Consider the following 12592-nt stretch of genomic DNA (forward strand, 5'->3'; position numbering starts at 1 on the left):
ATTCACTGCCATTGACGTCTATAGCCGTCAATGGCAGTGAATGAGTCAATGGGTTTAACTCATTCACTGCCAATGGCTGGCAGTGAATGAGTTAATTTAAGTAAATAGTTTGAGTGCTCTTTTTTTTCACTTTGAAAGCAACATTTACCAAATCAAATTGGGTTTAAATTCTTGGGAAGCACCATATTTCACCACAGCTGAATGTCTGTCTCCATCTCACTGTCTCCCTAGGACCCTTTCTCTCTCACACCAATGGTCCTCCTCTTTACCTGCTCCATGGCAGCTCCATATTCAACATCCATTCTGCAATATATCCACTGTCCCCTCCCCTCTGCACATGTCCAAACCATAGCCTTACCACTCTGACTTGGCTTCAGAGGCTCAACCTCAGCTGTTTCATTTCTTACCCTGTCCAACCTGCTCACAGTGCATCTGCATTGCATTGTAAATATTAGTCAAAATGAAATTAAGCCCAACAAGGAACTGAAGGACACAATGGAGCTGAGCTGAGCTGTGATGCTGCCACACTGCTGTCTCAGTCCTGGACTCTCAAGTCTGGATTCCCCTGAGAACTTACCGAGTCCGAAGGAGAGAAACGCCCGTGTGATATTTTTATCATGAGAAGACAAGACTTCCGCAAAGTAACTCAAAACTCTACTACGTGTACAATGTAACTATTTAAATGACGTCAGAGTCGCTTAATTTATCCGCTCTTTGATTGGACGGTGTGTGTTTACGTAGCAACGGGCCGGAAGATGTCGCTCGGGCCAGTCCTAAAAAACTTCCGCCTTAAGTTGTAGAGAAAACACAGCAGCTAAAAAGGCTATCGACGGCGTAACCATCCCATTTACGAAGTCAGACAAAAGGTAGATACCTGCTCACATTTTTGACACATACTGTAATGTACACATTTGTCCTAAACCAGCCGGTTGGCGTGTTTTAGGATCTCAAAAAATATAAATCCAGAAATTACCAGAGCTAGCACGGAAGCTCGGCTCTTCACTGCTAGCAGTTCGCTACCATCGATATGCTCGGCCATAGGCCTCAGGTTGATATCTTTACGGGTAGATCGCGACAAATATAATACTATACCCACCCATTTGTTGTTCTGACTCTTGATTTTAACAGTCTCAAGAAAAATAGCCAGCTCAATGTAACGTCTACTTTATATCTACTCGGTTAGCTACGTCCAGTTAGCCGAGTCTCAAATACCTGGGCTTGTATACATCCAGTAAGCTGCTTAAGTGGTTGGGTTTGCCAGCTACCATCGCGTTTGGATGAAAAATAGTAATGTTAATCTAGTTTATGACTTTGAAAAAAAAAATCTAAACATTTGTTTTAATGTAAACGTAATGACATCGAGAGATATTTGGCTAGCCTAGCTGAATACCCCAGATGGTATTTAGGAGGCTAATGTCTGATCTACATCTCCAAACTTTTTTGTTGTTGTTAATGTTATTCCTGTCATTCCTTTTGGACTTTTACATATTTTGATATGAATCAACAGAATTATGAATGGTGTCTCGCTTCTAATAAGCTCTTCTTAATTCCGTCAACTGTCATATATTTACGTTGCTGTTTGGTCATTGAAGGTTTGCTGTCATCAGCCAGGTAACTGTGCCACTCCCCTTCTCCAGACTCACAAAAGAGCAGTGTTTGAATGGCAATGGCAGCTTTATTTATATAGAAAATTTCCTTGTACGTAAACGTGCTTAAAACAAATGATGGAAACATTAAAAACCTGCGTAGGTTTGACAGTCTCTTAAGGCAGTCAAAATGGCAAAATAAAACTTTATGGGAAAACCCAAGGTTTTGAGTCAGCGAGCAGCTTGTTCCAAAGAACAGGAGCACAGTAGCAGAAAGACCACTCGGCAAACTTGGATCTGATTTGGGAAATATTCAAAAGATCTGCACTTGATGGCCTGAGAGGTTTGATTGGGTTAACATTGAGTCAGAGATAGGGAGGGAGGCAAGCCATTGAGAGCTTTATGAACTAATAGAAAGCTTTTGAAATGACTTCAATACTGGTCAATAGTATTAACTACTAACTAATAGTAATATGGTCAATTTGGTTTTCTTTTTGTCTGAACACGATAGAAAATGCTAGTTAAACAGTATTGAGTCGGCATTGCAGAATAAATATCTGACATTAATGAATTAGACATTACAGTGCATAAATACCAAATACAAATAGAGGTTATAAGGAATGTGTCATAGTGATTTTATAAGTTATATTTATTATTTCATATGTTTGTTAGGGTGTTCAGGAGTTTTAGTTGTGTACTTTTATAAATCCAGTTTCTTCGTTTACTCTGTTTTACTGTCTCACATTTTTCTTCTTCAGGCTACTATACTCTGGAGTTTGCGTGGTTTTGAGCGTGTGTGTGTGACTGGTTGAGTGTATGTGTGAGTGTATGTGAGCTGCAGATTCTTCCTCACTGTTACAACCAGAGCTGCTCCTCCCTGGAGGATGACAATGGAGGAGATGAAGAATGAAGCGGAGACAAACTCCATGGTATCCATGACGCTGTACGCCGTGATGTATCCAGTTTTCAATGAGGTAAAATATCACATGCTGGGGACAAAGGCGCTGACAGCTTCCCTGGACATCCCCTCATCAGGAGATGTGCAGGGAAGCTATCAGCATTAGCATGCCTGTATGAGAAACCAGAGACCCAGTAACACATTTGAAAATATATCCATATAGCAGGTGATTATAATAATGAATCGGCATAGCAGAAACAAAGATGCATACACAGTGCTGTGAACAAGTATTTGCCCACTTCCTGTTTTTTGTTTTGTTTGTTTGTTTGTTTGTTTTTTGCATATTACATACAGTTATATGTTTTGGATCAATAAACAAATGTAGATATTGGAAAACGATAACAGAAGTAAATACAGAATGCAGTTTTAAAATGATTATTTCATTTAATAAGGGAGAAACTCAACTTTGATTAACCACATTTTTTGAAAAGCTGAGTCGAATGTCACTAGCCACACCCAGACCTGATTACTTGGCGAATCAAGAATCTCTTAAATAGAACCTGTCAGACAAAGCGAGGTAGGCTAAACGATCTCGTAAAGAAACACATCATACCAAGAGCTTAAGAAAGTCAAGAGATGAAAATGTCAGTCTGGAAAGGATTATTCACTTTCTAAGGCTTTAGGACTCCAGCAAATCAAAGTGAGAACCATTATTCACAAATGGAGAAAACATGGAGCAGTGGTGAACCTTCCCAGGAGTGGGCAACCTATCAAAAATACCCCAAAAGCACATCAACGTATCCAGGAGGTCAAATAAACCCAGAACAACATTAAAAGGACTGCAGCCCTGATTTGCTTCAGTTAAGGCCATTTTTCATGATTTAACAATAAGAAAAAATGGCATATGGGAGAATTTCTAGGTATAAACCACTGTTGACCAAAAGAACACAAAGGTTTGTCTCATGTCTACCAGAGTTTTGGAAGGTTTGAGTCCCGTTGCATCATCATAAAAGAACATCATACCAACAGTCAAACATGTCTGAGCTGCTTCAGGACCTGAATAACTTTCCGTAATTGAGGGAACCACAAATTCTGCTCCCTACCAGAAAATCTTGAAGGAGAATGTCCAGCCATCAATTCATGCACTGAAGCTCAAGCTCATAAAAACCAAACAAAAAATAAAATGAAGGTTTTGGGGTGGCATTGTCAAGACTTTAATCCTATTGAGATGCTTTGGCATGACCTTAGACAGGCTGTTCATGCTTGAAAATGGCTTACTTAAAAGAAGAAGAAAAAGGGAAAAATATAAATAAATAAAGAAGTTTTGGCCAAACCTATTAGGTTTAGGGAGCAATTACTTTTTCACATAGGACCAGATGGGTTTGGATTGTCTAATAAATAGAATCTTGGGTTATCTTCGTCTAATATAAAGAGTTGTTTGATGGTTTGAAACATAAAAACATGAGAAATATGCAAAACATACATACATACATACATACATACATACATACACACACCTTGTCATTTGTTTTAGGCTGCTAAAATGCACTTCTGTGATAACCTCAAGTATCAGAAACCAGTCTGTGTTGTTTTTATTTTTAGTCATACTTGGCAGAGGTAGTGTGGAGATATTTGGGTTATTTAAAGTCAGACAAAGAAGCAGAGCAGCATACACTGCAAACTGTTGAAAGCATAGACACACGTAATTCCATAAATAGGTTTTACCATCTGAAGCAGTGCCGTCCTTACACCATTTATTTGCATTATACATACACGTGTAATGCAAGTCTTTACCATTCATGTCATGCATTCTAAAGAAAAAACAAACCAACACAGTGATATCTTGAATGTAGCTGCCCACTTTACTGTCAACAGGGCTGCCACGATTAGTAGACTAGTCACGATTACGTCGACTATCAAAATTGTCGACGACTAATTGAATAGTCGACGCGTCGTTTGAAGCTTTGTAAGATCCTGAAAGATGCAGGAATAAGTAGTGAGATTTAAGTATGTAGGTGTGAATGTGCAAATGAATGTGAGTGCGAATGGTCGTTTGTCCCTGTGTGTTAGCCTTGCGACAGACTGGCGACCTGTCCAGGGTGTACCCCGCCTCTCGCCCTATGACAGCTGGGATAGGCTCCAGCGCCCCCCGCGACCCTGAAAAGGATAAGCGGAAGTGAATGGATGGATGGATGGATTTAAGTATGTATGTAAAACAATGTTTTCCGAACGCCCACGGTCTTTCCTTACTCGGGTTAAACATGATATATAAGTAACTTAGATAACTTAAAAAAATTGTTGTTTGGCTTTTTTCAGTGTTTTATTTGTTCCTGAGTAAAACAGTTTGGCTGAGATTAAAGTTATAGCTTTCACAGAGCTGAACAAACGTCAAACAAAAAACTGATTAAACAGAAGTGTGAGATAGTAGAGAATTTACTCCAATGTCCTGTTATATTTTAGGGAGCAAAGAGCAGATGTTAAAAGTTTAATAAACTATTATCTTGTCTTTATTTTTAGTTGGCGCATACCTTAAACACTTAAAGCTGTAAGCTAATGATAGTTATATAAGAGCAGATGCATGCTGGTGCAATAAGCTGTACGTATTACATCCAATGGATGCATGATCTGAGTAGTCGACTAATCATAAAAATAATCGGTGACTAGTTGACTATCAAAATAATCGTTTGTGGCAGCCCTAATTGTCAAACACTTTAATGTTGGTAAGCACAGTAGAAAATGTTGGATTTAAGCGGCTGATTAAAGTCACTAACTCTTGTTACTAGGTCCCAGGACGTAAATATTTCTCTCAGATGGCAATTTCTCATCTACACACAGTGTCCACAGAAACAGCTGAACAGCTCTTATACTTCATTAACACAGAGGTTTTATGGTTAGGTCATATATGCACATGAGCCTCACTGCTCACTTCAAAGAGACATTTCTGGACTTCTTGTACCTTCTTTTTTTTTTTCTTCATTTGTATTTATTTATTTATTTATTTATTTATTGTGTCAGAGCAAAAGCAAAGCATAATTGAGTGAATATGACGCGTTTAGTTTGTTCTCCTTTGTTTACATTTGAAGGTTTCTTAAGTTTTCCACGAAGAGTGTTCTTAATTTCGAATTTATTTACTTGTGGGTTTGTTTCCCAATAATGTAAAACAGTTTGAATCTATACAAAATATGTTATACTACTTTAAAAAAAATTATTTTTATTGTTTTGATACCTACTTTATTTATTTGGAATTTAGTTTTTCCACTTTGTTTGCGTTCTTTAACTTCTTTGACTTGAAGCTTTTGCCTGGTTAGAATTGACTTTATTATATACCCGTGTCGTGTATTTAAATACAGTTGTTTAAAGTTTTACAGTATATCATGTGTAACTTCAGACAGAAAATAAATAACATTTAAAGCAAAATAAACTATATCTTCATACATCAGGAGTAAAAAGGAACCTTAAAGCTAGAATGAAACGGTGGTTTAATTGATACTAATATCGACTGATATGGAAAAGATCAATGTGATCAGATTATTTTTCATATCATCCAGTACTACAGCGTGGCTGTGTTTTTACATAGAGCCCAGCATTCTGATTACACTCAGCTTAAAAGCCCAAACATATTAAATATGGTCCATATACAGAGGCTCAAAACTTCAGTCCACATCAAAGGGGCATCTAAGTGTTTTCATAAATGTATCAAAATAAAAATTGTTCTTTGTAAATGATTAAGTGATTATGTGCTCTCCTTTGATGACATGATAGATACCCACCTACAGGGAGCTGATCAAAGACATACCAAAACCAAACTTATTTCACACGTAACTACTGTTACGTTTAACGCAAGACTGTATAAACCTGACCTGACATCTTTAATCAGAATGCTTTAATTTAGGATGAAAAAAATGTGTATACATAACCTGTGATGGACGCAGGATGTCCAGATTTGGCATCAACATGTTTGCTTTCCCCCCTTTTTTAGCTGGAGAGGATCAACCTATCAGCAGCTCAGACTCTCAGAGCAGCCTTCATAAAGGTAAGACTGTGTATCAGGCAGAAGGCCCGAGACATGAAGTATTGCTCACACCTTCAAATTTTGCGTCATCTTTGGTTGTTATACCTAGGCTGCATTCCAGCTCGCGTGACACATTGCAGGTGCATCTGCTTTTTGTCTGGTGCCCTCACCAATAATGAGTTTGTTGCTTTGGCAGAATAACAAGAGGCATGTATTCTCCTTGACTGGCATGATAACTGGGTCATTGCAAAATGTGTGTCTGATGCAAACAAAGATAGGTTACAAAGATAGAAGCTGCGTAAGAGTTGGATGTAGCTTCTGTTTAACTTCTGAAGTATATTCAACCTGCATTCTTTTTAATGACCACCAGGGGGCAATCCATGTGGTTGCAAAAGGATCCACACCTATAGAAGTCTGTGGTAAAATGGTCTTTAGATTTTATTTTTTTGATGAGAGTGTGGGTTCAGTCACTCACTTTGGGTAATACGGAATAAAAAGTTAAGTCAGTTTTGTAAATTTTTATTCCAATTGTTAGATATGTGTATTATCCAGGATATGCTCATTGGCTAAGGGCAATTTCTATTGTTTTTAACTGGGAAGTAGTCAAAATCAGCTGTGTGCTTATCTGATTTATTTGTTTATTTTTGGTGAAATACAAAGTCCAGTTTTTTTCCCAGATTTTATTTCTACTACCTTTTCATGTCGCAGGATAGGTTCTTTTTCCTCGTTGTAAAATGAATTATGTTACTGCTTTCATTTGTCTGTATTTTTCCTTTTGTTTGTTAGAAATGGAGCTGGCCAGAGATGTGGGGAAAAAACTCTTAGCACTCTTACCTTTATTATCAGTTATGCATTAGGTTTTTTTTATGTTCCTTAAACTTGAGCACCTCAGTTTTCATACTTAGTGTTTAAATGAATTAACTCAGCAGGTATTAATAGAACATGAGAGGCACTGATATTCACACTCGTGCTGTGATTTGGACACCAGCCTGCAGTGATCAGAAGAGGTTTTTGTTAATAACAGAGCAACCTTCTGATTGCACTGGGATAATAGAAGCACAGTGGCACAGGCATAGATTGCTTCTATACCACTCCAGATGCCAGTTGTGTTAAGTGTGTGTGTGTGTGTGTGTGTGTGCGCGCGCAAATGAAATATTAATAGAGTTGAAGCGGCTTTATCATTATACAAACCAAAGGGACATTTGATCCCTTTACAGCTGTTTTACTTTGGCATTTGTGGGGCTTTTGTTCACTTGTCTCTCTGATTAGGCTCTCTGCTGCCCTCGCTGCTTCCTACCTTGTTGAATTATTCAGGTGGAGAGCTTTTGTACATTCATCTGAGCGCGTCACAGGGGACACCTGACTTTCAATACATTTCTGACTCTGTCCTATGCGCCTTCGGCTAAGCCCCCCTGGTGCTTTTATTGGAGAAGACAAACCGAGCGCCTTGTTTGTCTTGCTCACCTCACATGTATGACTCTCCTCTTCTGTCAGGCGGAGAGGGAGAACCCCGGCCTGACTCAGGACATCATAATGAAGATCTTGGAGAAAAAAAACATCCAAATCAACTTCACTGAATCCCTACTGCGCATGGCAGCTGATGATGTGGAAGGTGGGTAGAGAGACAGCATTTTCACACTGAAATGTTCTTGACTTCACCTTGTAAATGTGTTATATTCTCAGGAAGGCTTGTGTTGTCACATTATATGTTGACTCGCAAAGATACATTCATGTGTCCTCTAATCTTGCCAAAGCAAACTGTATTTGCAGTACTGACAGTGTGTCTAATGATTCAGAGAAACTTGATTGTTACGCATGCACCAGGACACGTCTAATAGTTAATTGGTTTAACACTGAACATCTGTTCTGTTCTTTATTAAAGCAAACATTGTTTGCTCCCACGCTTTTGGAAGTTTATGGGAAAATGCGTGTACTCTGCAGGAAACACCTGAGGGTTGAAACATAGTCAGCTGAGTTTCTAGTTAGAAAGTTAAAACTAGAATTGATACTTCTGTATTTAGGGCAGCTGCTTGCTGTTTGTTGTTTACATACAGTCAAATAAAATACACCAAATAAAACTGGATTCCAGATATTTGATTTGCCAAGGACACAATACTTGGTCAGGATTTGATTTCCCTTTGTTTTCTTTTCTTTTCTTTTCTTTCCTTCCTTCCTTACTTCCATGTCCAATTCTAAAGTGTTTTGATTTGGCAGCTTATGAAAAACATAATTCATCTACACACACATTTACACACACACACACACAAAACAGCTTGATTTTGCAGTTGATAATAAGACACCTTTATGTAATTCAAAATCTGCAGAGAGCCATGAATTAGTTTTTCTCTCTGGTGCACACAGATTTTTATGAGATGTTTCTAAGATGCTGTGCTGCTTAATGGTATTTTCATGCATCTAATTGTGCTAATGTCAGTGCAAGTACAGGCTTGTGTTGTTTTTCGATACAGCCTCACTTTAGATGCTATGTTAAGATGCTCTGTTAGATGTTGTAAATCATCTAGTCTTTGTGGGTGTGCTAAACATCTTTTTTTTTTTTGTGTGTGTGTGTGTTTCGTTTTTTTGTTTTGTTTTGTTCATCTCCCCTGCAGAGTTCATGATTGACCGACCTGAGCAGGAGTTCCAGGACCTAAATGAGAAGGCCAGAGCTCTTAAACACATCCTCAGCAAAATCCCAGATGAGATCAATGACAGAGTACGCTTCCTACAAACTATCAAGTGAGTGCGAATGCACACACACGCTCCAGGGTTTCCACCAGATTACAAATGAAAGCGGATATTGCACATATGCATTCTGTCTCTCCACACAATTAGAAATGGGCACCATAGTATTTGCATACTACTATGATGCAGGTGTTTGTGGTTGAAATTTTCACTTTCTCTTCCTTATAAGATGCGTGACTCTTTATCTATATATTTAATAACTATTTCAAGAATCATACATTGAAATTTGCTGAGTTGAGATCTATTTTTTTTGTTATAACTGTTAATTTATAACAATGCAGTGCTGGATTTTTTTTCTATGCTCTAATAAATGTTATAGGGAGATTGTTCAAAGATGGATAAAAACTGGTAAATATGCTCTTTTATGCTTGCATTCTTCTTAAGGCCCATTAGCTGTTTTAAATTTTCCATCACATCTTCCAAATGGACACCTTACACTTTTCCTGTGGCCCTTTTGTTTGAAATTGTGTAGTAAAACATCTGGAAAATACTGCTAAATTGGACGATTTTGTTTTGAAAATTCTACAACAATCATTGAAGACCTTTGGAGAAATATTGAGCAAAATGTTCAAACATTTTTCATAGTGCATGATTCCAGTTTCCTAAAAAATATTATTGATTTAACACGATTCAGTAGGCTATATACTGAGTTTGCATAAATTCAGTATTGCTAGTATCTATCTGATACCAATACCTGCGTTGGTATCGATACTGTCGATATTTAGATCCATCCAACAAGCTCTAGCAGACATCTCTAATAGATGTTCGAGATATATCGGGGGAAGGGGTTGAGGTAGTGCTTGATTCCGATTTTATCCTTTAGCTTCTTGGTTGAATTTGTGTTTGAAAAAAAAAAATGTTTCATTTTACTTCACAGAGACATTGCCAGCGCCATAAAAGAGCTCCTGGACACAGTCAACAATGTCATTAAAAAATATCAGTACCAGAATCGCAGAGTGAGTAATGAATACGCTACAATTACTACTACTTGAATTATTTCACATTTTCCCCTCATTTCAAATGGATGTTTTTGCTTTATTTTCTGCTCGGCAAGGCCCTGGAACACCAGAAAAAGGAGTTTGTGAAATACTCCAAAAGTTTCAGTGACACCCTCAAAACATACTTCAAAGATGGAAAGTAAGTATGGCACCACGTGTTATGCCTCAGCTAATCAGTACCCTGTTTTAAAGACAGATTCTATTGAATCTTGAATTGCATTAAAACATAAAAAAGAGTTGGTAAGCTCTGTGTGCCTGTCATATAATGTGTGTCTCTGTTAAACATGTGCAAATGTATTTTCTAAAACTGCCTGGTCGTTGTTGCATATAGTGTGCATAAAGATATTTCACAGTAAAAGTTCAAGAAAGCAGTGGTTTCTAAAAACAGAGGAAACGGGTCCAGAAATTGTTGAATAATAAAGCATAATTTAAGATTTGTCAACGTAGAAGATTTGATGATCAACTGTATCAGTGGCTGAGCTAAGATCCAGCAAAACAAGACATCAACAGTCACCCGTATCTACAGCTATCAGAATTTGAGACTTTAAGGAGCTGTTTCTGTGGACTGTAACATCCTGAAACCAAAGTTATCTGGAATATCGGGCTTCTCTAACACCTTGTCTCAGCAAATTTTTCAAATATTTTAGCAATGAAAGGAAGTTTTAGAGGTCTATAACTTGTGTGTATTGCTGTTTGGATAACCCCCTGTTTAAAGCACTTGGGGGGACAGTCTTGCATCAAAGAGCAATTTATGAGTGTGACCACAGAAACCCCAACAGAGTCAAAAACTTGGGGTTTTATGGTTGTGGGTAAGTTGAGGATTTTATTTCAGATATAGCCACTATAGAAATTGGGTGAAAAGATTCCATATTTTGGGATGTGGGAGATTGCAATTGAAGCGGCAAAATGTTAACGTTACTGCAGTCCTTATTTGAGAAAACTGGTGTTCGTGGTTTTGTAGGAGGAACTAGCTCATAGTTGGTTATCATCAGATTGATAATAACTAATGCAAAGTGTTCCAAGGTATGACTTTTGTCCGTGTGCAAACAAAGTGTCATCCTGTTTTGTGTCAACTGTGGATAAAGTTGTTAGAGAGGGTCACAGGAGCATCCATGCTTGCAGGACTTCTACTCCTATTGTTTAGATTTGAATATCCTTAACCAATTAGATAAGGGAAGGCAGCTTTTCCACTCTTGTTCTAAAGTTGTTGTTCACTCTGTTGTACTGTGTATGATGTTCTCCAGTGAGTTTTCACAAGCTATCATTTTTCTTTGTTCCCAGGGCAATAAATGTCTTCATCAGCGCAAACCGGCTCATCCACCAAACCAACCTCATACTGCAGACCTTCAAAACCGTGGCCTAGCCCCACACCTCACCCCGACCCCACCCAAGAGACCACAGAGCCCCCTTCTCATTGTCCCTTGGGGAACAACTGCTAAAATGGCAGAGGCTTGAAGAGCACCTCACCCATATATGTAAATTAGAGTTGATTTTTTAGGGTTGGGGTCGATGTCATTGGAGTCGAGATTCTAGATTCCAGTTCAAGAGACTGAAAAGTGCCATTTGTTTTTTTTTCAATGACGATTTTCCAGTCTTGAAGTGGAACTGAACAGGGGCCCAAAGTCTTGGTTAATTGATTTTATTTGGACAGTTTTAATTTATAACCCAAAACTTGTTTGGGAGGTGGTGAGGCGAGGTGTTCATTAAAGACTAATTGCCATTTTTCTAATATATTCATGTTGATCATTTTACTTTTAGCTTTTCAGTCATGGCTACACATCTGAGACTACATCCAGTAGGGATTGTTCTCAGTAGTCTATACCAGTTTTCTCTTCTCGCCTCCTATTTGTGTCATTTTTGCCACGGGCTGTATGGATTGACAGAAGCACCTGGCTGCAGGTCAAACAGTTGCGAGGAGAGGAAGCAGAGTTGGACATTTGAGAGGCAGATTTCGTTTCTCTTTATTATCAGAAGAAAGAAAGCCAAAAGACTTCCAGCACAGTGTGCGCCTTACCAAGTCCTGTAACATTCCCTCCTCTCAAGAGTGTAATGAAGTGGAGCCAGTCCCTGCTGTTGAGGGATGTAGAGAGAAAAGAGTTCTGTATTTAACTGGTTGCAAATGTTCAATAAATAGTTTCCAAATGATGATGCTTTTTTTATCTGTGTCCGTGTCCAGTGTGTGTGGGGTCAACTTTTCTGTGTGAGTGGGAGAGGATTTGCTTTGCAGTGGCATGGCCTGAAAAATAGATGTGTGGTCACATTGTTTTATTCAAAAAAGGATTTTACCATTTCAGAACAATGATACTTTGATAACGCTGCCAAATGGTCAGTTTGAAAATGGTTGCAGCTTTCTGTG

General features: G+C 38.3%; 1 protein-coding gene across 1 annotated transcript; it reads left to right on the top strand.

Annotated features, from left to right (window-relative positions):
* The first annotated feature begins 711 nt into the window (after positions 1–711).
* On the top strand, positions 712–12381 carry LOC147307041 (programmed cell death protein 10). Its single transcript, XM_086273828.1, has 8 exons — positions 712–866; positions 2345–2560; positions 6464–6517; positions 7991–8108; positions 9106–9232; positions 10116–10194; positions 10293–10375; positions 11518–12381. The coding sequence occupies exons 2-8, from the start codon at positions 2471–2473 to the stop codon at positions 11597–11599; spliced, it is 633 nt and encodes a 210-aa protein (XP_086129954.1). The 5' UTR covers positions 712–866; positions 2345–2470; the 3' UTR covers positions 11600–12381.
* The last annotated feature ends 211 nt before the right edge of the window (positions 12382–12592 follow it).

This window comes from Aulonocara sp. 'chitande type north' Nkhata Bay, linkage group LG19 (assembly GCF_057382095.1).
Source record: "Aulonocara sp. 'chitande type north' Nkhata Bay isolate Kocher_YH1m ecotype deep benthic linkage group LG19, A_spYH_male_GT1.1, whole genome shotgun sequence".
NCBI lineage: Eukaryota > Metazoa > Chordata > Actinopteri > Cichliformes > Cichlidae > Aulonocara > Aulonocara sp. 'chitande type north' Nkhata Bay.

Excerpts from the sequence above, each read along its gene's own strand:
- LOC147307041 (XM_086273828.1), top strand. The coding sequence starts at position 2,471 with ATGACAATGGAGGAGATGAAGAATGAAGCGGAGACAAACTCCATGGTA. Across the intron at positions 2,561-6,463 it reads TGTATCCAGTTTTCAATGAG|CTGGAGAGGATCAACCTATC; the intron begins GTAAAATATCAC and ends CCCCTTTTTTAG. Across the intron at positions 10,376-11,517 it reads ACATACTTCAAAGATGGAAA|GGCAATAAATGTCTTCATCA; the intron begins GTAAGTATGGCA and ends CTTTGTTCCCAG.